The following is a 23,204-nucleotide window of genomic DNA, read 5'->3' as shown; positions in this document are numbered from 1 at the left end:
CTTGCCCGATACCTGTACTAGTCTCTCTCAGCCAGGAAGGACTAATGATTTCTTATTAGAAGAAGTTTCTCGGTATTACATCATCGATTAGGGCTTTTTTGTGACGAGCATACTTATATTGACAGCACTTACTACTCGGTAACATATGTGATTCATTAAGTCGACTAGTAAACTTTGGAAAGAAAGTAATGGCCTTAGGCTGTAGATATAAGAAACAAGATGAAACATAAATGAGGAAACCGGAGTTGAAATGTAAGAAATTGCTTATTAATAAATGCCAGTAAGTGAAGGTTTACGATTTGTGCGAAGCCAAGTTCTTATTTTTAAAGCTGATTCATATTAAACGTAATGCCTTCATTATATAGTAGAAACAATAAATGTTAAAAGTTCAGAATGAAGGTCTGCGGTCTTTAGGTACTGCTGTTTCGGAAAGTCGCGGTCAAAGCCCAGTCTTCACTGATGTCAAATTTTCCTAATCCTTTAAGAAAACCAGGCAGTATCTAAAATGCATTGTCAGTCTGTTATCCGTAATTCTTGCAAACACCAACAAAAATCTTTCGCTTGGCAGTGTGCTTCAAAGCAGCAACATTTCAAAGTGAAACGAGAGAATCATATCAACGAAAATGTTAACATGAAAAAACTGACGAAAAATCTCGCTTTTTCAGGAGACAACTTCTATCAAACCTCTCATTCTGGTAAGTGACTTTATTGTCAATATTATGACCAGCGTCTTCTGATATATCAGCCGTCAATCTACCCAGTCTCTTACTTTGCATCGTGGAAAATATTCGAGAAACGTTAACGGCAGTAGTTCGGCATTGCAAGTTTTGAATTTAACCTTTGTAAGATGACAAATTAACCAAAACACTGAAAGAAAAACAACTTAAATGACTTATTCCATCTACAGGATGATCCTCCTCCCTTGTTCACTCTGGATCTGGTAAGTTTTCGAATGATTTTCTTTCTTTTCGTTCTTTGCTCATTGCACTCAGTAATGGAACAATGCAGAGATGCAAATGAATTTCTATGATCTCTCCCCATAAAAACATAAAATAAGTGTCCTGGTGCGAAAAAAGAAAATAAGTTGACGTAACAAATCATTAATCATCTTAATCATCATTCGCCGCCAACACTGCTGCGTGACTTAAAAGAGACTCGTTTCGTGGCTTTTCTGTTTTATCTTCATCAAATCTTCACTTCTGTTCAACTTTCCACCTTAGTTCTCTTCCAAGTAGGCCTGAGTCTTCCGATTCTTCCTTCTGATGGCTCCCAGGAACCCAGCTAACTTGTGCGAACCATCTCCATCCCCCTTCATCATCCATTCATTCACAAAGGCGCTTGGTTACGTAATTACCAACGACAGCAATCGTATCTCAGTCTATCAAGACATGCTGCTGCTAATATTGTCCTTAAAGGTTTATTCATAAAACCATCCACTTCGACTCCTGATATTCTCTTTGTAGCTTTAAGATTAAATTGACAATGTCTTTGACTCCTGATATTCCCTTCAAACTTTATTCTAAAATTCACAATGTCTTTGATTCCTGATATTCCCTTCAAAACTTTATTCTAAAATTCACAATGTCTTTGATTCCTGATATTCCCTTCAAACTTTATTCTAAAATTCGCAATGTCTTTGATTCCTGATATTCCCTTCAATCTTTATTCTTAAATTCACAATGTCTTTGATTCCTGATATTCCCTTCAAAACTTTATTCTTAAATTCACAATGTCTTTGATTCCTGATATTTCCCTTCAAAACTTTATTCTAAAATTCGCAATGTCTTTGATTCCTGATATTCCCTTCAACTTTATTCTAAAATTCACAATGTCTTTGATTCCTGATATTCCCTTCAAACTTTATTCTAAAATTCGCAATGTCTTTGATTCCTGATATTCCCTTCAAAACTTTATTCTTAAATTCACAATGTCTTTGATTCCTGATATTCCCTTCAAAACTTTATTCTTAAATTCACAATGTCTGATTCCTGATATTCCCTTCAAACTTTATTCTTAAATTCACAAAATCTTTTAGATATAATTTCACTTAATAGAATACTATAATTCATGTCCACAGTTGCTGGCGACTTTAGTCTATTCGATTTCCAAATCTTATTCAGCCTGCCCATTGTTGACAACATTGCTTCTAAATATTTGAGAGGTTCATCCTTATTAACCCTCTCTCCGTCTAGCATTATTTCATTCTGCAGGGTATACCTTTATGCAAAGATTAATAACTTCGATATATATATATATTATATATCTATCTATCTATCTGTACATATATATATATATATGGATATAATATATATATATAATATATATATATATATACTATATATATATATATATATATATATATATATATATATATATATATATATATATATATATATTATAATATATATATATATATAAGTCATATCACATTACCGTGATTCATATACATATATCGAGCTACAATGTCTTTAATATCTAATTCGCTCTACCTCGGAATTAATATATTTTCATATATGCTTACCGAACCGGGGAAGAATTTTTTCTCTCGATAATAGATTTACCTGTACTTGGGCGCGAACGCAGGTACATTATAAATCCAGGAACGTCAGTGGAAGCTATAACCACTCAACCGCCGCGAGAGGCTTAAAAGGTATATGTCGTCTCTCACCTCAAATACTTTCTCGCGCTGAAGTATTCGTTGGTTTGGAGACAACATCAACCCGCCTCGACTCCGGTAGTTAAGTAGCGCTTTGACAACACGTTCGCGCCCAAGTACAGGTAAATCTATTATCGAGAGAAAAAAAATTCCCCTTCGGTTAAGCATATATGAAAATATATTAAGTCCGAGGTAGAGCGAATTAGATATTAAAGGACATTGTAGCTCGATATATATTATATAATATATATATATAATATATATATATACCAATATTTTTTAGTAATATATATATCAGATATTATATATATATATAGATATATATATAGAATTATATATATAACATATATTATATATAATATATATATAAAATATATATATATATATATATAGAGTTATATATTCATATATATATATATATATAATATATATATATACATATATATTTATTTATATATATATAGATTTATATATCTATATAATTTTTCATGAGTGTTCCAAAAATGCAGTATAGAAAATGTTGATAATGAACCATTACTGAAAAAGAACTTGTTGCAGTGCAGCTGGGCGTTGAATTCTGCTACAAAACAAATCAGACCGCCGTTCTATTACTGCAGAATTCTCCTCCTGTCTGGTGTCTTTCATCTGCTCAGCGTTAAATCTCCCTTTCCTATAATAACTGTCATTCTTATTTCGGAAGATTTTATGTTTGACACTTTTATGAAAATTCACCTGTAGAATTGTGTAGCATAGACGCCCATTATAGCAATTCCAGGAAGTCTTGAGAGAGATTGATAAACATCCACTTCAAGGAAAAACTAAAATCCGGCACCTACAGAAAATTTGGAACTCGGTGGCACACGATGTGCCGACAATGGGCACAGACACTAATGGCAACACATGCTCCCAGCTGAGGTGGAGCCTACAATGAAAGTGTTATAAAGCACCATTATTACATTGCAACGGAAAGGAAGATTTCCTGCCGAGCAGAATACCGGTTTCTCAGACAGGAGGAACGTTTCAACAATGATAGACTAGACTAGAGCGTCTGAAGTATATCAATATCATATAGCTGTTTTCTGGCAGATCTTAATGGCAAGCTCTCATTGTTTCGGAAGAGGGTGCTTGGAGTGAAAGGAAGCAGCAAGTATTACTAAAAGTTCTAAATCATAAATGGTGTAATGACCGACACGCAGTGAATGGCGGAGATTCACTTCGCAGACATTTTATTTTGTTAGTCTGGCTTCGCACACCTCCACATGCCTACTGGTTTATGTTGTCCAGATCTTTGGTAAGGCCACGTACATCTCAATTGTGTCTCATGAAGTGACTATTGCAAAAATGAGTGGTATCTTCTTCATACTGTATTGTCTGAAGTCTGACGGAGCACCAGCCCAACAATAAATAATAACTGTCCCTATTGCTGATTGCCCAGAACACTTGTACGGGATTTAGAGCCTAACTTGCATCTCCTTTCGAAGCTGAGAAATATATGACTCTCCGGGGCTATGAAGTCCATGGCAGCAGTAGAAAAGGACTCGAAGAAGTCTGCACAAATGATGTTGTTCACTTAGAAGGTGTTGAGGGTATAGGTAGGTAGGACATGCAGTGCCTGCTCGCTTCCATATTCCCCGTTGCCTGTCAGGCAGCAAACATTTACTCTCTTAATATTTATTTGACAAGTGCTGGATTACAACACTGAGAAAATAAGACTTTCACAGTCGTTTTTAATTTTTCAACATTTTACCATCATGGATAACGATGAAACTTTAATATCCCTCTTCTCTGGAATATCGTAAAAATCAGAACTCATCCTAATTGTAATAAAGCAGTGTGGACGGTTCCTCGAACCCGAACCCTGAACCCGCGAGGTTCGAGGCTCCATTTGCCCTCCATCCCGCCAATTGTCGGTTTTTGGTTTTTGGGCCCCGAATCAAAGGGAGGTCTCTTTGAACGTTACGCAATGTGTGGACGGAGCTGTATGACACGCGTATCAACAGAGGTTGCTGAACTTGTTAACACCGACTATGAACAACAAGGCCGTCCATAGTAGAGTCCCTTGTTTCTTGGTCAGTCAGTACGTATATTTCTACCATGGCTGATTGGAGTGAGGAAGAGGTCCTTCAATTTATTAGTTATTACGAAGAAAAGACTTCACTGTGGCCAGAAACTTCTTGGAATCTCATGTCAGCGAGTAATTCCCGACCACTGTATTCTACCCTTCTAGTATATAACCTTGATTGCCACCATCTTCTTTTATTTCGCTTCATCTTCGTTAAATAATGTGTATAAATATACGGGGCAGCTGCTACTTGCATGGTGGCCATCGTCGGTAAACAACCCGGACAGAGACAGACTGATGATCGCAGTGGATTGTAATGAAGTTACGTGTTTAACGTGGTTACGGTTTGTCCTCAACATTTTGACACCTTGTATCCGTATATGCGTAACTCGTTACACATACAAGGTTCGGCTCTCACGTGTGTACCCACCTAAGCGGATTAGAGGTGAAACCTGAAAAAGCTCCACTTCTTTTAATATTTCGAAAAATGATTGTATGTTTTATCTTTGGTATCTTATGCACAACAATCAATATATTCATTTTTCTAATTTTGTGAAATGAATCTCTTCAGCATGTTCGGTACTTTAACTAGTCATATTAATATGCTGCGTGTATGGTATGGAGCAAGTCTAAAATGTCCCTGACTTTTGCAGAATAGGATTTGTAACAGAACTGCGACCAAAACCTTTTTATTCCCTGATCTCTAAGCTGTCTTCTTCACTCAAGAATTTCCTTCACAGGAAGGAGACCCACCCGCCGTTTCTCCTTCCAGAGAGACCACAGCCGCCGTCCCCGTCCTGCGAAAAGAATATTCCAATGAGCATAAAATAAGAACCTTTTCTTTAGAAATAACTCTTGATATATTGTTAGAAATACACTTTTATTAGTAGCACTGGGACTAAGTTGATATTTATATCATTGTAATGATTTTATTTCTCAGCCTTATTTCATGTTTACATTCCTCTGGCAAAGATTAATCATTAACTTATGTTATTGGCCTTATATTCTTGATAACGAATATGTCTTTTCATCACTCGTGTAATATGAATGAAGAACAGTAAACATTGATTCTTTTGTGACCTCGTGCGTCTTTTCACCGAGTACAGCGCCTGGTTCTTCTTAAATGATTGACTGTGCTAACTGTCTCTTGCTGACGTATCCCCACAGATCGGAGGGTTTGAGAATGTCAACCCATCTCATGTCAACGGCGAAGAGCTGTTTGAAGCTGACATCTTGCTGTCTTCTGAGCAGAGAAGGCAACTGCTGGAGAGGAAGGCCATACCATACACTTCCATGCGGGGCCAAGGCCAAATGGGACCGAATGGAACTCCAGTTTGTGCCTTACAAGTTCGGAGACGTGAGTGAATGACCACCTGCATCATGATGAATGCAGTGGAAAGTAGAATTTAGGCCAAAGGGCAAGCTCTGCGACCTGTGAGGTCATTCAGCGCTGGAAGGGAATTGAGAGTAGAAAGGCTTGAAAGATTAGCAGGAGGAAAACAGCTGATAGGAGAGGGTGAAAAGAAAGATGTGAGAAAGATAATATAAATGGAGGTACTGTAAAAGGAATGAAAGGGATTGCACCTAGGGGCCCAGGGTTGCTGCACTGACGGCACTGCCCCCTACGGGCGCATTATGGTGAATGGACAGATTCCTCTGGCTATAGGATAGATGTAATGCGAGAAATCCACTCTCAAAAATGCCCTTTGGTTTATCCAGGCTTTATTTTGTTACTAACATGGTATCATCAGTGAGCTAAACAAAGCACAAGGCTTTCATAGCACAACCCTTGAGGTTCGTGCAACACAGCACTTCCATGAGTAATGGCGAAAAAAAAAAAAAAAAAAAAAAAGAGGTGAAAATGAAAATATACAATTAAAGTCTATACAAATAACTCAGAATATCTTCGCATACATACAAAAAAAATTCACCAGAATCATGTTAGTTCTTACTCTAGCGACACTAACCACCTCCATCACAAGACTTAATCTGGCAACAGTCCTCCTCCATCCCGGGACATATTCCTGCAACGAACTCCTCCTCTGGCCACAGGCTCTTTCAAGCTCCCCTCAGTGCACATGTTGACTTCCCAGAGTTAGTTGCTTTGTATGCTATTTCTCTATAAAAAGGCTTCTGAATTTTTCACCCTTTGGACCAACCTATTTGCTTTCATTCGCTTTATGACTGAAAACTCCTCATATTGCTACATTTATTACCTTTCCAACTCTTTGGTATATACGTACATTATATAAATAATTCATAATTCATCTCAATCACTTCTTTCTATTTTCTTTCTTTTGCAGCCAACATTCAAACTTCACTGCCCTAAAGGAGAGTTGACTCAGCAACCTCTTCACACATAACCAACTTTTGTTTCCTTGGACATTCCTCTTCTCTTCCAAACCTTTTTACAAAGTCCTTGTTGCCTTCCTTGCACTACCCTTCTGACGATTTACTCTGGCCTCATTCTACTGCCATCTGTTGCATTTATTCCTAACCACTTATATGAATCAATTGCATCATTTCTGGGACCATATTTTCTTCTGTATTATTCCAGCGGCTGTGAATACAACAGCGGTAGAGGCAGGGTTGGCCCACTGGGAGGAGCATACTTGTATTGACTTCCAGCTCATCAGTGGTGCTGCTCCAAGCCAATACTTGAACTTCATTAAAGGCAATGGGTGCTGGTCATATGTCGGAATGCAGTCAACAGCACAAGATTTATCTATTGGTGATGGATGCAATGCGGTAAGTCTTCAGTACCCAGTCAAAAGAAATGCAATCCAGTACCCTTAACTTGTACGATATACTATTACCGTGTGACAATCCTTCTTGTCATTAATGAACACATTGCAATTTTTCTTCAAGTGGTCTGATTTTGAAGGAATATTCTCAGGCTTTCTTGTTCCCATTTTAATTGGTATTTCTTTGATCTCCACCACCAATCCATTATTTGACGTGTTTCCTTCAACAATTAATTGCTCCTACTCAGGCCCCTTATGCCACTGTTTTCTCTCATTTACTTTTCAGCTGGGGACTGTTGCTCATGAGGTCGGCCACGCCATGGGATGCTTCCACGAGCAGTCCCGTTCTGACAGGAACGACTACGTTTCTATCATTTTCGAAAACATTCAAGCGGGCAAAGAAGGAAACTTCCAAAAAAATGTTGACAACAACTACTCAGTCAAATATGATTTCATGTCAGATTTGCATTATGGCTCAGATGTAGGTTGTCTCTTCATTTTATCTGAATCTGTCAATTCTAGTATAGTGTTAACTGCTCTCTTGACCTCTAGACGACTCCTAACATCTGTAGGAGATAATTAACCATTCATTTCTTTATGGGTGACAAAACAGTTTGAGCTGTGACCTTGCTGACTCAGCTTTGAGCTCATCCATGATACTGGAGAACAGATATTGCATTTCATTATCCAATGAAGAGAGCTTTGAGAGGGAACGGACAAAGACATCTTCTTTTCGTCTGCAAGCAGCGCCTTTTACTATTTGCAAGTCGTCTCTGTATATTTGAGTGTTTTTGTCTGAAACCCTGTCCGCTTATGATATTGTCTGACAAACAAGTTGGTCAGCTAAGATGACACAAATTAAGAATTGTTGTTTTTGTTTTTAGCAGAGATCACTGTCTTCGTTCTTGTAAACATAAAAATGAGTTCTCATAAGACATAATGCAACCTTGAGGCACTTGCAAATAATCTTCCCGTTGTGATACCACAGAAAATAGTTATAGCGTCATTCATAAGTTTAGTAACGAGCAAAATTTTCTTTGTACAAATGTGGTTTAACCAGTCATGAATCTCTCATCATTTAGAACACAGGATGTCCCTGGTTTTTGCACTGAAATATTACGGTCATACATTTTTTTTTCAAAGGAATTGGATTAACGTTACTTTGACTGACCAAGTTACATAGAAATCTTCTAATGTATTTCTGCATCTAATCAAAGTTTCGCCTTTTTGCTGGAACAGTACTTCTCTGTGAATGGAAAAAATACAATAACAACAAAAAATCCGTTAGCACAAGAACTTATTGGCAAAAGGACTGGCCTGAGCCACTACGATAAACTACTGGCGAACACGATGTATCCATGCATTAGTGAGTGCTATTTGATTATTGCAGTGTGGACAGTAGAGAGGGTTACGATTAGAACTCTACACTCTGTACAATGTGTTTTACAGCCATGCTATAATTGAGACAGTGAACTAGACAGCAATGAAGGAATGCAATAAATCTAATGCTGTTTTTCTGGTCCTCCTCTGTACTCATGGGGAAATCAGCAAAATGGATGCAAACTTGCAGCATAGCCACGAACCCTTGCCAGAACGACGGCTACATCGGTAAAAACTGTGCTTGTGTCTGTCGCAGCGGAACGAGTGGCGCTAACTGCGAGATTGTTAATGAAGGCTACTACGGTAAGTACTATGTAGCTGAAGATCCTTTGCAAACTAATACAGTATAAGATAGTTAGGTATTCTCTGCTTTGCTTTGCTAGAAAAGAAGGAGATTCAAAACTTATGGTTATAGTAACTTGATAGTGTACTAGTATGGTATGATGTTTTGGAATGAAATAACATGATATGTGGCTCGCTATAATGACAATGGCATACGACAGTGGTGTAAAAAGAACACTTTGCATATATCAAACAAGTTATGATTGGTGTTTTGATTATTTTTGACATATAGGTATTGCTGCAAGCATCATCAAATAAAAAAAATTATGTTTAGAGAATTCAAAGAAGTTAACTAGGAAAAAGCTTCATGAGAATTGGCAATAATTTGATTAAGAATAATACACACCTCATTCCATCAGGATTTTAATGCCTTCAACTTAAGGAAAGGTTAACAAAAATCATAAACCGAAGGAAGTGTTATTCATTGTAATGACTGCCTGCTGAAACCACTTGATAATGGAAAATATTAAAATGTATCATTCTTCCTGTGAGTAGAATAAATCACAGGAAGAGGAAGAAATGGGGATTTCTAGAACTGCTCTTGAGGTAAGGATGCACCCTACTACAGTCGGTCTCATTTCATCTGTCCAGTTACTTAACTAAATCGTCCCGAAAGTGCCTAAGCACTGAGGCATTATAATTATTTGTATGCTTCAGAAAAAAGTACTTAAATTTGCAGAGTATTCTGGAAAGAAAACCTCAATACCATTGCTGTCCTAACGTGTTACTACTGAAGTTTCCCGCCTTCCCTTCCCTTCCCCTCCCCCAGGCCCTAGACAACCTCATGGACAACATGCCTCCTTGCATATTTCGAATATTAACTTACATGCAATAAATGATTAAAATACCTCTTATTCGCACTCGCATAGCCAGATGTCTTCTTATTTACCTGGAATAAGATAATAAAATAATTATTTAAGTCCATCGTTCATTTGCGTTGGACCTGGGTAGACTGTTTAGTTTGTTAGAATCTCATCATTCGTATTTATGCTATCGACATAAGCCGCCTTGTTTATGATCTAAATAAGACGGTGTGATGGTTGTTTGTGCATGTAGGCATTCAGTCGTATAACTGAAGATTAAGCCAACAATATCGGAAACGTTGATTCCAGCCAATCGAGAGCTCTCTGTACATACGCCTTATCCACTTGAAACTTACGTTGGTGAGTGAACAGACAAAAGTGACTACAGTTAACTAGAGCCCGACTCACACATCGGAGATCAACCCACGCAAGTTGTAATGGCTGTATTACGACTGAATTACAACGTTATAACGCTCGAGTCTCCATGTTTCCTCACACAGTCGTCGAGACTCGCGACGTCCGCCGAGTGTTGCTGACAACTAGCTGTTGCACCTCGTTTACGCGGTCGAGCCACGCGAACTGCCAAATGTTGCCATGTCATGCCGAAGTACGGGAGAGTGTCGTCATGCTCGCTCGACTGACATAATGTAAATACGGCAGGCGTGAGTAGCAAATTCGACCTACGGGGTCCATTATAACGTACTCGATGCACTTAGTGCAGAGCGGGTACGCAGTAGCCACATTGTTACACACATATATATAAAAATAAATCAAATGGGTTCAGGGAAGAATTTATTAGACAAAGCAGCCTGCATTTCTTGTTTTGATCGACATATATTTAGGATTCAAGATTTTTAGTATTTTTTGTATGATATAAGAACTTCTCATATACATGAATAAGACACAAAAAACCTTAAATTAAATATATATAATAACAATATAAATATTTCTAATTTTTATTCAGGACTTTCACTTAATTTTTTCATAAGAAAATATATGTCTATGACTTAATTGTAATCATTACAATTTATTAGAATGTCCCGAAATATAACATGAAAAAGCATGTTCTATCTTTAGTGAAAATTACATTTTAGATTTTCAGTGTTCTTGATATTCTCTGAGAATGTCTTATACAAATAAATATGACACTGAATACCACTTACTGACTGTGATGGGTAATAATAATATATTATTTTATAATTTCAAGTTTTATTTTGATATTTACCAAATTTAGTTTTGTAAAGTATGTACAGGAATGTTGTCATATCCAGTGCTAATTAAGGATCATGAAAGTTGTCAGCTATCAGACTCAAATATTCCTGGTCTTTCACAAATTCCTGGTCCTCCATGGTGCGCCTCAGTCAGCACCTGGAATGGGAATGAGTACCAAATTATCCTCACCCCCTTTATTTTGTACATGTTCCACGAACACAGTTACGTACATCATAATGTCGTTGCGTACATCGGCATGTGTCTTACGTATGACGCACTTGCCTTCACGGCAATCGCCGTCCCCAAAAAAAATAAAATAAAAATAAAAGTGGGCGTGGCCTAGATCATCGGCGACATATTTGTACGACTACATACGTCAGCAATCTCATCTAGACGTACTTAATGCTGTTGTAATTGTACATTGTGTGCGTCGAACTGGTGTCGTAATCGGCTGTTTTTTTTTTTTTTTTTTTTTTTTTTTTTGCCCAAGGTTCGCGACTGACGCCAAACCAAGCCTTTACACCAGTCACGGTCTTGATTCGGGCTTTCCACTAGCATAATCAGATTACAATATTCTGCATTATTTTCCGAAATATATCTGACCAGATCTTATTTTGTTGTTACATTCCATATACTAATTATTCGTAGAAAATCTTTTTATAAAATGAAAATTAAAATAAATTATAACAAGTAATAAATAAAACTGCAAAAAATACCTTGTTTTATGTATTTTTGAAAGCATTTCATCCGAATCATTATAAAAATTTTCATTATGCTTAGATATGATGAACAGGCCTACTGACATTGTTATTAGAGCATCTTCTGAATAAAGAGCATCTTCTGTGAAAAGGATGTTATTCTACGCAAATAAAATGTAAGTGGGTGAATTCCGCCATATCTGATGTTTGTTATCTGTTTATAAAAAGAAAGTTATATGTATGTACATTGGCAAACAAGATATAATTATCAAAATTATTTCATAAGTTATAAATTTATTACTTAAACTAAATACAGTTCGCTTGACCGAAGGAAAGGTGGTGAAATACATTGCTGTAGAAGGTTCGAGTGGAAAGCCGAATGTTTGAGTAGAGTATTTTTGATGCAAGAAAATATGAAGAGGTCATAGTTATCAAAAGAGGAAATAGGAAATAGCATTTTTTGCACATGAATGGTTTAAAGGGAGTCACATATAGGCCTAGATAGAATGGTGAATGGTAACGACATATTTGAACAGACTTTCAACAGTTACTGTGCCGTTGGGAGTTACTTTAATCTTAGGGTGTGAATAGCTTTGATGAACTGAAACTGCTAGTGTTTAATATAAGGAATGAAAATAATTTACTGTTCTTTTTCTTTAATTATGCTTGAAAGGATCTTTTATGTTCATTAAACATATTGGTTTTGCTGGTTGGTTTTTTGAACTAAATGAATATTTTTTCTTTTACATATCAGTTCGACTTCTGACTCACTATCATTATTTTCTACCAACCATTGTTGATGTTAATTATATATATGGAAATACTTTATTTTTGTTTTTCTGTTTTACAACACCAGAAAAAGTATGAAAATGTTCCTCTCAAGGGGCGAAAGACTTCGTCTTTAAGCATACTGGCTCAGAGTTAGGTCAAATGAACAATTTGAGGAAGTCAGTCAGCACTGTAATGATCTAATATATATTTGCATACCGACTGTGAACGAATGCATAATTCATTATGAAAAATCTAAAGCACACTTATGCTTATAAACAAAAATCATAATGCTTATTATTGGATACCCCGCTATTTACAGACCAGGCAAGAATCAATGAAGTCTAGCCCAACATTAGCAGGCTAATATTCATCTTATTTCTACGTTTTGACTGCGATAAACACACTGTAATGAATTTGCTTTCTTTTTAACGGTCTACGTACAACACACAGGTCTACAAATAAGACCCTCTTCTGGTGGTAAAAAAAATGAATTCCAAAATTCTTAAGAAAAAAGATATGAAAGAAAAATAACAATTTTAATTTCCTTTCCATAGACTGTTATTTAGCTCAACTGTCAGGTGTAATGGTAATTGCTGTATAGCAAAGAAAGATAAAGGAAAGGAAAACACATCTTCGAGAAATTCTGCGGCAAGGAGGCATTCGCGCGAGTGTTGGAGGTGCCTGTTCTCATGATGGTTCTAGAATTGGCAAGAGTTTTGTGGAACTTGACAGGCGGCGAAGTGTCGTGAGAAACGCCGCGACTTCTGATGCAATACTTCGTCGAGAAACTTCTAAATCGTTCCGGTAATCTCGGGAGTCTGTGACGTTCGCCGTAGGCCCCGCCCCCAGAATGCCGTATAAATACGACGGATGAAGTAGGAGAAGGGAGATCATCAGTTAGTCACAGAGTAAGAGATCATTAGTAAGAGTCACAGATCAGATCAGTGAGAGCTCAGCAGCAGAGATCAAAGATCATCCAAGAGAGATAAGAGAAAAGGGAACCGACGAAGGATCAGAGAAAAAGGCGCTCAAGAATTGGTAGAATTCTGGTCAAGTCGTCTTCAGAAGTAGATGACCGAGTTATTTCGACATTGTGCGAGACTCCAGAGAAGAAACGTTCTGCTAGAGGTTTTGGGGAGTTCCTGCCCTTCAAGTATCAAGAATAGACATTATTTTCTGCAATACGGAGGCATGAAGGCGTCTACCAATAGAGTTCTCTTTTTGTGAAGCCATCGCCTCGAGTTGCAAAACTGGTCGGCAAGTACTTTCATTACCGCAATGTTCCCCCAGTTCATGCAGTGTAAGATTTTACCATTTTTATGTAAATGGGAGACACCATTCTGCATTTATCTTTGTTGTGTTAGTGTTTCTTTCTATATTCGTATCCCCAGTTTCAACTGTTGGTGTTGAATTCTTTTTGTTTATCATAATATCGAACCTGAAGCGGACCTCTCTCGGTTCGTAACATTGTGGTGACCTTGGCCAGTAATATTCAGCTTTAAAAGTTTGAAACAGGGAGAATATAGAAAGATGAGTGAGATGGTGAAAGAGTTTATTGAGTCGGGTAAGCTCCTAGGTCTAGAGGGGAATGATCTCCGTGAGTACGTTGAGAGGAAAGAGAGAGAAAAGTATGAGAGAGATGAAAGAGCGGCTGAGAGAGAAGTAATGAAAATGCAGCAAGAGAGAGAAGTAATGAAAATGCAGCAAGACAGAGAAATGTTGGTAATGCAGCAGGAAGAAAGAGAGAAAGAGCGTAAGCATGAGCAGGAAGAAAGAGAGAAGGAACGTATGCATGAGTTGGAAATTGCTCGGTTATGGGAAAGTACTCGCAACAGTCAGAGAGGCAAGAACGAAAACGAAGCTGATACGTTAGGTATGAGTGCAGTGCTGAAATTAGTACCAAAGTTTGATGAGGAAGATGTAACTACATATTTCATGTGTTTTGAGAAGTTAATGGAAAGAGTAGGTTCTCCTAAAGAAATGTGGACTTTATATTTGCAGTCAGTTTTGAGTGGTAGAGCGCTTACTGTGTATAATTGCATGTCTAAGGAGGAATGTGATAATTACGATATTGTAAGAGAAACTGTTCTTAGCGCGTATAGGCTAGTACCGGAGGCGTACCATAAGAAATTCAGAAATTTGAGAAAGGATGAAAATATTATGTATGTAGAATACGGTAAGAAGTTAGAAAGGCTGTTTTTTGATTGGTTAACTTCTGCTAAAGTCGAGGACTTTGATGGTTTGAAGAACTTAGTGTTGTTAGAAAACTTCAAAGATAACTTATCCCCTGAGATTAAACTTTACATAGAAGATAGGCGGGAAGTATCTTTTGCAGGAGCAACTAGGTTGGCAGACAAATATAGTCTAACTCATAATTTGAGTGAAAGTATGAAACGAAATGATCCTTCGTCTGGTAGTACAAAGCAGTAAAGGTTTCAGTGCTAGTAATAGCAATGCGAGTAAATGTGACTATTCCTGTTGTATAACAGGAATAGTCACTGCGGAAAACCTGGTCATATGTCTAAGGTTTGTAAGAGTAAGGTGGCATCTAATGGAGTGGCTCAGAATTAACTTGTTTCCGATGTAATGGGAAAGGGCATTTAGCGAGAAATTGTGCAGTAGAAAGGAAGGATGGTAAGAAACCAGTGTCTCTAGTTAACCTTTCGTCAAGTAGGAATGATGTGATGAGAGAAACTAGGAAATTTTTTGGTGAATTTCTGTCAGAAGGCATAGTTTTCTCTCTTGGAGGAGTATTTTCGAGGTAAGTGGTCTTGCTTTGAGACACAGGAGCTGCTGTCTCACTGATTAGGAGAGAGAGTGTGCCGAACAGGGCAGAAATCAACATGGAAGAAAAAGTCATGTTAGGTGGATTTCCTAACACTTGTGTTCTTTGTCCTTTGTTGAAGTTGAATTTAGAAAGTCAGGTATGTCAGGAGAAGTGAAACTGGCAGTTGTTGACATTTTGCCCGTCGATGGCGTTGACATTATTGTCGGTAATGACTCAGCTTTATCCAAGAATGTGAATCCTGTTGTGAAGGATATTCCAGTGGTACCTCGAGATACGAGCAGCCTAACATACGAGTTTTTTGAGATACGAGGCGGGGCTCGGGCCATATTTTTGTTCAAGATACGAGCCCAAATCCGAGATACGAGCCGTGTTTCCGGAGCGTCCCGCTAGTTGGCGCGCAGGGTCGAGCATCATCCGAGAGCATCTCTCACTCACTCGCACGTGTTACCCGCTTGAATCAAGGTGTATCTTGTGCGCTGTACTCTTTTTTTGCTTGATTTTTGTGTGATTACTGAACTTTTTTGTGTGTTATCATGGGGCCGAAGAAAGTGAGTGCTAAGGACAATGGTGACAGGAAGAAGAGGATGATGTCAATAGAACTAAAGCAAGAAATAATAGAAAAACATGAGCATGGCATACGAGTGATTGAACTCGCAAAGATATGAAAGAAAAATAACAATTTTAATTTCCTTTCCATAGACTGTTATTTAGCTCAACTGTCAGGTGTAATGGTAATTGCTGTATAGCAAAGAAAGATAAAGGAAAGGAAAACACATCTTCGAGAAATTCTGCGGCAAGGAGGCATTCGCGTGGGTGTTGGAGGTGCCTGTTCTCTTGATGGTTCTAGAATTGGCAGGAGTTTTGTGGAACTTGACAGGCGGCGAAGTGTCGTGAGAAACGCCGCGACTTCTGATGCAATACTTCGTCGAGAAACTTCTAAATCGTTCCGGTAATCTCGGGAGTCTGTGACGTTCGCCGTAGGCCCCGCCCCCAGAATGCCGTATAAATACGACGGATGAAGTAGGAGAAGGGAGATCATCAGTTAGTCACAGAGTAAGAGATCATTAGTAAGAGTCACAGATCAGATCAGTGAGAGCTCAGCAGCAGAGATCAAAGATCATCCGAGAGAGATAAGAGAAAAAGGAACCGACGAAGGATCAGAGAAAAAGGCGCTCAAGAATTGGTCGAATTCTGGTCAAGTCGTCTTCAGGAGTAGATGACCGAGTTATTTCGACATTGAGCGAGACTCCAGAGAAGAAACGTTCTGCTAGAGGTTTTGGGGAGTTCCTGCCCTTCAAGTATCAAGAGTAGACATTATTTTCTGCAATACGGAGGCATGAAGGCGTCTACCAATAGAGTTCTCTTTTTGTGAAGCCATCGCCTCGAGTTGCAAAACTGGTCGGCAAGTACTTTCATTACCTCAATGTTCCCCCAGTTCATGCAGTGTAAGATTTTACCGTTTTTATGTAAATGGGAGACACCATTCTGCATTTATCTTTGTTGTGTTAGTGTTTCTTTCTATATTCGTATCCCTTGCATAATGTGCAAATGCTAGCGGTGATTGTAAAGTGAAGCCACTGCTAGTTTATCATTCGGAAAATCCTTGAACCTTCAAGACGCACAAGATACTGAAAGAAAATTTGCACGTTATGTGGCGCGCCAATGCTAGGGCATGAGTTACGCGGCAGTTTTTTACTGACTGGGTAAATCTCGTCTTTGGCCCTGCAGTGAAGATGTATCTGCAAGAAAATAAACTCACGATGAAAGCATTGCTCATCCTTGATAATGCTCCAGCCCACCCACCTGGTCTTGAAGATGATATTCTGGAGGAGTTCCAGTTTATCAAAGTTCTCTACCTCCCACCCAATATGACTTCAATCCTACAGCCGATGGATCAGCAGGTCATTTCCAACTTCAAAAAGCTGTACACGAAGCACTTGTTCCGCCGCTGCTTTGAAGTGACGGAAAACACAAATCTAACCCTTCGCGAGTTTTGGAAAGATCACTACAACATCGTGATCTGTCTACGTATCATTGACTTGGCATGGCAAGGGGTAACAAGACGAACGTTGAACTCTGCATGGAAAAAGTTATGGCCTGATGCTGTTGCAGAAAGAGATTTCGAAGGGTTTGAGCCCGAGACCGAGCAAGAAGAGTTGGAGGAGATTGTATCTCTCGGAAAGTCGATGGGTCTGGAGGTAGATGAGGGTGATATCAACGAACTCGTCAAAGAACATGAGGAGGAACTCTCAAGTGAGGAGTTGAAGGAGCTGCAGATGATGCAACACACGAAGGTTCTGGAAGAGATTAACACGAGTGAGGAGGAGGAAGAGCCGGAGGAAGTGATTTCTACAGGTGAAATTAAGACATGCTGGCAATGTGGGAAAAGCTGTCAAATTTCATTGAAAAGACACACCCAGAAAAAGTGGCAACTGGTCGTGCTTCAGCGCTTTTTAATGACACTTGTTTGTCACATTTTCGAAGCATTTTGAAAGGCAGGCAAAAGCAAAGTTCTTTGGATACATTTTTATTGAAAAGAGCTGCGAGTGAAAGTACAGAAAGTGCAGCCAAGAAGGCCAAAACAAGTGATAATTAAATTTACGTAAATGTTAAGCTTAGTTTAAGTTTAAAGTTAAGTGCATTGTTTTAAGTTTTTTTTTTCATTTGAAATAAAGAAAGTGTAGTTTTAGTTTTAAAGTTACGAAAATAGTTTTAAGTTCTAAAAAAGCGCCGTTTACGTACGTGTCTAGAGTGCCTACATCCCTTCCCTCCTCCCTCCTCCTCGCCGTTCACCTTCGTTAGCCACACTTGTCTGTCTCCAAAGTAAGACTATTATGCTAAATAACTCTTTTATTTCTTTATTTCATATTTTGTTATGTATTTGTTAATTATACATGTTTATTTGTTATTTAAAAACATATCTTTATTCATAATTTACAATGGTTTGGGGATTTTTCATTGGTCCGGAACAGATTAAATCAAATTCAGTTATTTTAAATGGGAGAAATTCGTTTGAGATATGAGCCAATTGACTTAAGAGCTCGGTTCTGGAACGAATTAAACTCGTATCTCGAGGTACCACTGTAACTAGGTCGGGTTTAGATACAGGCATAGACTATGGTCATAATTTGTTCGTGGATTTGAACGAGTGTGAGTTCGTGGATTCGAACGTGAATAAGTTCGTGGATTCGAATGAGAGTAAGTTCGTGGATTCAAATGAGAGTAAGTTCGTGGATTCGAACGAGAGTGAGTTCATGGATTCGAACGTGAGTGAGTTTGAGGATTCGAACGAGTGTGATAGAGGTAGCGAGGTTGATCTTGGCATAAGTGTGGCTGAGAGACCTAACTCTATCGTTGACAGTGATAGCCAAACGGAAGGTGTAGCTGTCGAGGGTAACGTAGTAAATGTACCAGTATCTAGTACTAGTTACGGTGATGAATTAGGCTCTAACATTTTGGATAAGGATGAGCTAGTCAAGTCACAGAGAGAGGATGAGACACTAACCCGAATTTTTGAGTGTGAGCTGGATGATGATCTCGATGATGTGTGTAAGGAAATTTTTTGTTTAAAGGACGAAGTTTTGTGTCATTATGTTCGTCCTAAGTCAGGTAGTAAAGGGGAAATCACCGAACAATTAGTGGTTCCTAGGAAGCTTCGTGAACTAGTTTCGAAGTTAGCACTTGATGAGCAAGGACATTTAGGAGTAAATAACACTTTCAGGTCTATTAGTAAGGTATACTTTTGGCCTAAAATGAGAAGTGACGTGAAGAGGTATGTTTTAAGCTGTCATAATATCAAATTGCCGGGAAACCGATTCAAGTAATTCCCAGAGTTCTGTTGTGTAATATTCCTTCAGTAGGCGAATCCTTTGAGAATGTATTTATCAATATGGTCGGACCTTTGTGTGTAAGTAAGGGTAGAGAAGATTGCACAACTAATCTAGAGTATTATAAAAACAATTTAAGAGAGGTTTGGCAACTAGCGGAGGAGAACGGAAACGCGAACGGGAGTCAAGGGGGAACTAAACGGAAACACGATCTTAGAGCGAAAGAGACAACTTTCTGTGTAAGAGATAAAGTTTTAGAACTAGTCCAGAAAGAAGGTTCCTCTTTATCGTACAAGTTCAAAGGTCCTTTTTCAATTTTAGAGAAGAGGGGAAATATACATTATAGAATTAATGTGGGTAAGAGTAGAGCAAAGTCAATGAATGTAAATTTGCTTCAGAATTATAAAGAACGCCCCGTACCACGGCCACCGCCAGTGTTCGATGTGACAGAAATTAGTTTTGAGATGACGCAAGAAGTGTGTTAGCATTTCAAAGTTTTAATCAGAGTTCAGAAAACGGAAAAGGTAAGAGGAAGGGATAATGTTATAGCTAATAGCCTCTGTAGAGTTTTCAGAATGAGTAGCCTGATAACCATTTTCTATTTGGCATGAGAGGTTGAGTGAAGGGAGAAGTGTTAAAGCTTTATGCAGAATTGTTCCCCTGCTGTTTAATTCTTGTTTCTCTTTAGAAAAAAATAAAATCAGCTAATTTCTTTTTTTCTTTTTTTGGGGGGACGTGTAATGGTAATTGCTGTATAGCAAAGAAAGATAAAGGAAAGGAAAACGCATCTTCGAGAAATTCTGCGGCAAGGAGGTATTCGTGCATGTGGTGGAGGTGCCTGTTCTCATGATGGTTCTAGAATCGGCAGGAGTTTTGTGGAACTTGACAGGCGGCAAAGTGTCGTGAGAAACGCTGCGACTTCTGATGCAATACTTCGTCGAGAAACTTCTAAATCGTTCCGGTAATCTCGGGAGTCTGTGACGCTTGCCGTAGGCCCCGCCCCCAGAATGCGTATAAATACGACGGACGAAGTAGGAGAAGGGAGAGTAAGAGATCATTAGTAAGAGTCACAGATCAGACCAGTGAGAGCTCAGCAGCAGAGATCAGAGATCATCCGAGAGAGATAAGAGAAAAAGGAACCGATAAAGGATCAGAGAAAAAGGCGCTCAAGAATTAGTCGAATTCTGGTCAAGTCGTCTTCAGGAGTAGACGACTGAGTTATTTCGACGTTGAGCGAGACTTCAGAGAAGAAACGTTCTGCTAGAGGTTTTGGGGAGTTCCTGCCCTTCAAGTATCAAGAGTAGACATTATTTTCTGCAATACGGAGGCATGAAGGCGTCTACCATTAGAGCTCTCTTTTTGTGAAGCCATCGCCTCGAGTTGCAAAACTGGTCGCAAGTACTTTCATTACCTCAATGTTCCCCCAGTTCATGCAGTGTAAGATTTTACCATTTTTATGTAAATAGGAGACACCATTCTGCATTTATCTTTGTTAGTAAGCTTGTAAATAAACCTTTGTTGTGTTAGTGTTTCTTTCTATATTTGTATCCCCAGTTTCAACTGTTGGTGTTGAATTCTTTTTGTTTATCATAATATCGAACCTGAAGCGGACCTCTCTCGGTTCGTAACATCAGGGTACTAATTGCCCGCATGATATCCATTAGCAACTGACTTGGTTCGCTGGTTTTAGATGAGGCCAGACCTGTGCTTGCACAGGATTTTGATCCAGGGAAACCAGTAACCTATTTAATGACTGAGAAACTACCAGTCAGTCACCTTGGCACATCACACACCTGTACCACCTGGTGAATAGTTAGTTACCAGATATCATTTGCAGAATACTGCCATCTGCCTTGTGCCTGAACCATTAAGAAAACTGATGCAATATTTGGTAGCATAGTGGTACATGTGCTAATCTTGAGTTCTGTACTAGATGGTCGTCTTTAGATCTAGATATTTTTTGTCAGTACAAAACCCGATTGACAGTATCTGTTTTTATTTGCAGATAGTCTTATCTCAGGTTGTTCAGCGAATGTTACTGCACCAGGAACAATAACATCTCCCAACTACCCTAGTAATTATCCAACAGGTAAGCTTAAAAAAGTACCATACTAGGGAATAACAACTCCCAGGTGCCCCAGCGCTCAACCATTGGTAAGTTTTCTGAAATCCAGCTTAGTTACATTTCACACAATCAGATAAACTTAGTTCTTGTGTTATGTATGCACCCAACAGGTCATCTGCCCTTCTGGAATTCCTGGTATGCTTCACATATACTGCTTCTCGGTGACAAATAAGGACATATATTTGTGTACTTTCCTTCATTGGCATCATTGATGTAAGACAATGATGGTTTCAGCCCTGCCTCCCAGATTTGGTTGAGTGCATCCATTGCTTCCTCTTTCCCAAATACCAGTGAACCATTAATGCAGGGTGCAGTGTGGTTAACTAAAACGTTCAACTTATTACCCTATTATTTCCCCTTTCCCTCAGTAGCAGTTTTACAGTAAGTGAATAGTAATTATTTATGAATTATGTAAGCAAACAATATTTTTAGAGGAAACCTTTCTGCAACAGAATATTCCTGACAGGCACCACAGAAAGTGACTGAGTACTAGCATTTATAAATCAACATAAGAAATTTTGTCTCCTAGGCAAAGGGGTAATCACTTTTGATTACTGTGATAAAAAAATATTGACAACTTTCCCATAGGGATCTGTGTTGCCTCGGGCCATAGGATTTACCTTGTGAAGCTTGTAGCACGGACGGAAGGAGTGTAGAGTCTATGATTGCAGAATTCCTTCATATACTCTTTACCTATAAATCTATCTTTCCGGAAAAAGAAAAAACCTTACCAACCCTTTACCCTCCCCAAATGAAAATAATCATTCCAAAGCAGTACCTTCTATAATCAAAATCAAAATAATGAAAATTATAGCATGATGGATGCAATACATATTGAATCATAAATTAAGTTATCTTACAGAAAAATCACTGAGAATTCAAGTACCTGATATTAATATCCTCAATTGCATTCAGAGTGAATTATTTAATCAAAGTATCTCTACAAGGTTGCCAACATGCAAATAACTTTTGGCACTGTTTAGACAAAAAAGATTCAATCCAGAACAAAGGCAAGATAACAACAATCCTTTCAATCTATTTGGGCAATCATCAGCAACAATCCAAATTAAGAGAAAACTTGAAAGTAGGCCAATTTTATATAAAAAAAATATCTATATCCTCTGTCCTAAGGTATGTAGAGAGTCAAATCACAATGGTATTAGCATGTGGGGCGAGGTACGAGTGAGATTCAGAGTCTGCTGCTAACTGATTTATTTACAGAATATTCACACAGGTCACACAGGGCTCGTGTGAGCCACACTGTAGCTTCGGACCTCTGACGGATCGAAACAGGAATTGTTCACAGATAGAAAATATAAATATGAAATGGCACAGAATATTGAACTGAAGATCATACGTCCATGATTGGAAAGATGGCAGTGCAATACATACAGTGGTAATAATACATAAATGGGACAATAACAATGATAAAGATTTGTGTATAAAAGTCCGTACGAGAGAGGATGTCTTTCTCTGGAAGACTGTGGTTGTGGGTATGTGTAGGCCCGCATATGTGGGCACTACAGGCACTTTCATGCATGACCACGCACTGGTTAAACTCACCAAAATACTATTTGAGTCTTGACATTCAAAGGCAGGACTGAGATAAAGATGGGCAGCAAGATTTAGATTTAGACACATGTTGATTGATTGCACAGCATCTCCAAGCACACACTGGCTAACTTCCTTTGAGGAAGCACAAACACCACACCACTCAAAGGTGATCAGTAGGATTATCACCTGATGTATTGAAATCGGTGATCAGGCATTACAGATCTATCAAAATCTCTCCAGCT

General features: G+C 38.5%; 1 protein-coding gene across 1 annotated transcript in view; it reads left to right on the top strand.

The window, feature by feature from the left end:
* The window catches only part of LOC135214539 (protein SpAN-like), a 26,080-nt gene extending 3,752 nt beyond the window's left edge, over positions 1–22,328 (top strand). Inside the window, exons 2-8 of the mRNA XM_064248914.1 lie at positions 5,886–6,075; positions 7,276–7,466; positions 7,749–7,943; positions 8,702–8,828; positions 9,011–9,145; positions 21,289–21,372; positions 22,324–22,328. Coding sequence (XP_064104984.1) covers positions 5,886–6,075; positions 7,276–7,466; positions 7,749–7,943; positions 8,702–8,828; positions 9,011–9,145; positions 21,289–21,372; positions 22,324–22,328 — 927 coding nt within the window. The remainder of the gene's footprint in view (positions 1–5,885; positions 6,076–7,275; positions 7,467–7,748; positions 7,944–8,701; positions 8,829–9,010; positions 9,146–21,288; positions 21,373–22,323) is intronic.
* Positions 22,329–23,204: the final 876 nt, after the last annotated feature.

Source organism: Macrobrachium nipponense, chromosome 46 (assembly GCF_015104395.2).
Source record: "Macrobrachium nipponense isolate FS-2020 chromosome 46, ASM1510439v2, whole genome shotgun sequence".
Classification (NCBI taxonomy): domain Eukaryota; kingdom Metazoa; phylum Arthropoda; class Malacostraca; order Decapoda; family Palaemonidae; genus Macrobrachium; species Macrobrachium nipponense.
The sequence above is the reverse complement of the archived record's forward strand: the minus strand, read 5'-3'. Positions and strand labels throughout refer to the sequence as shown.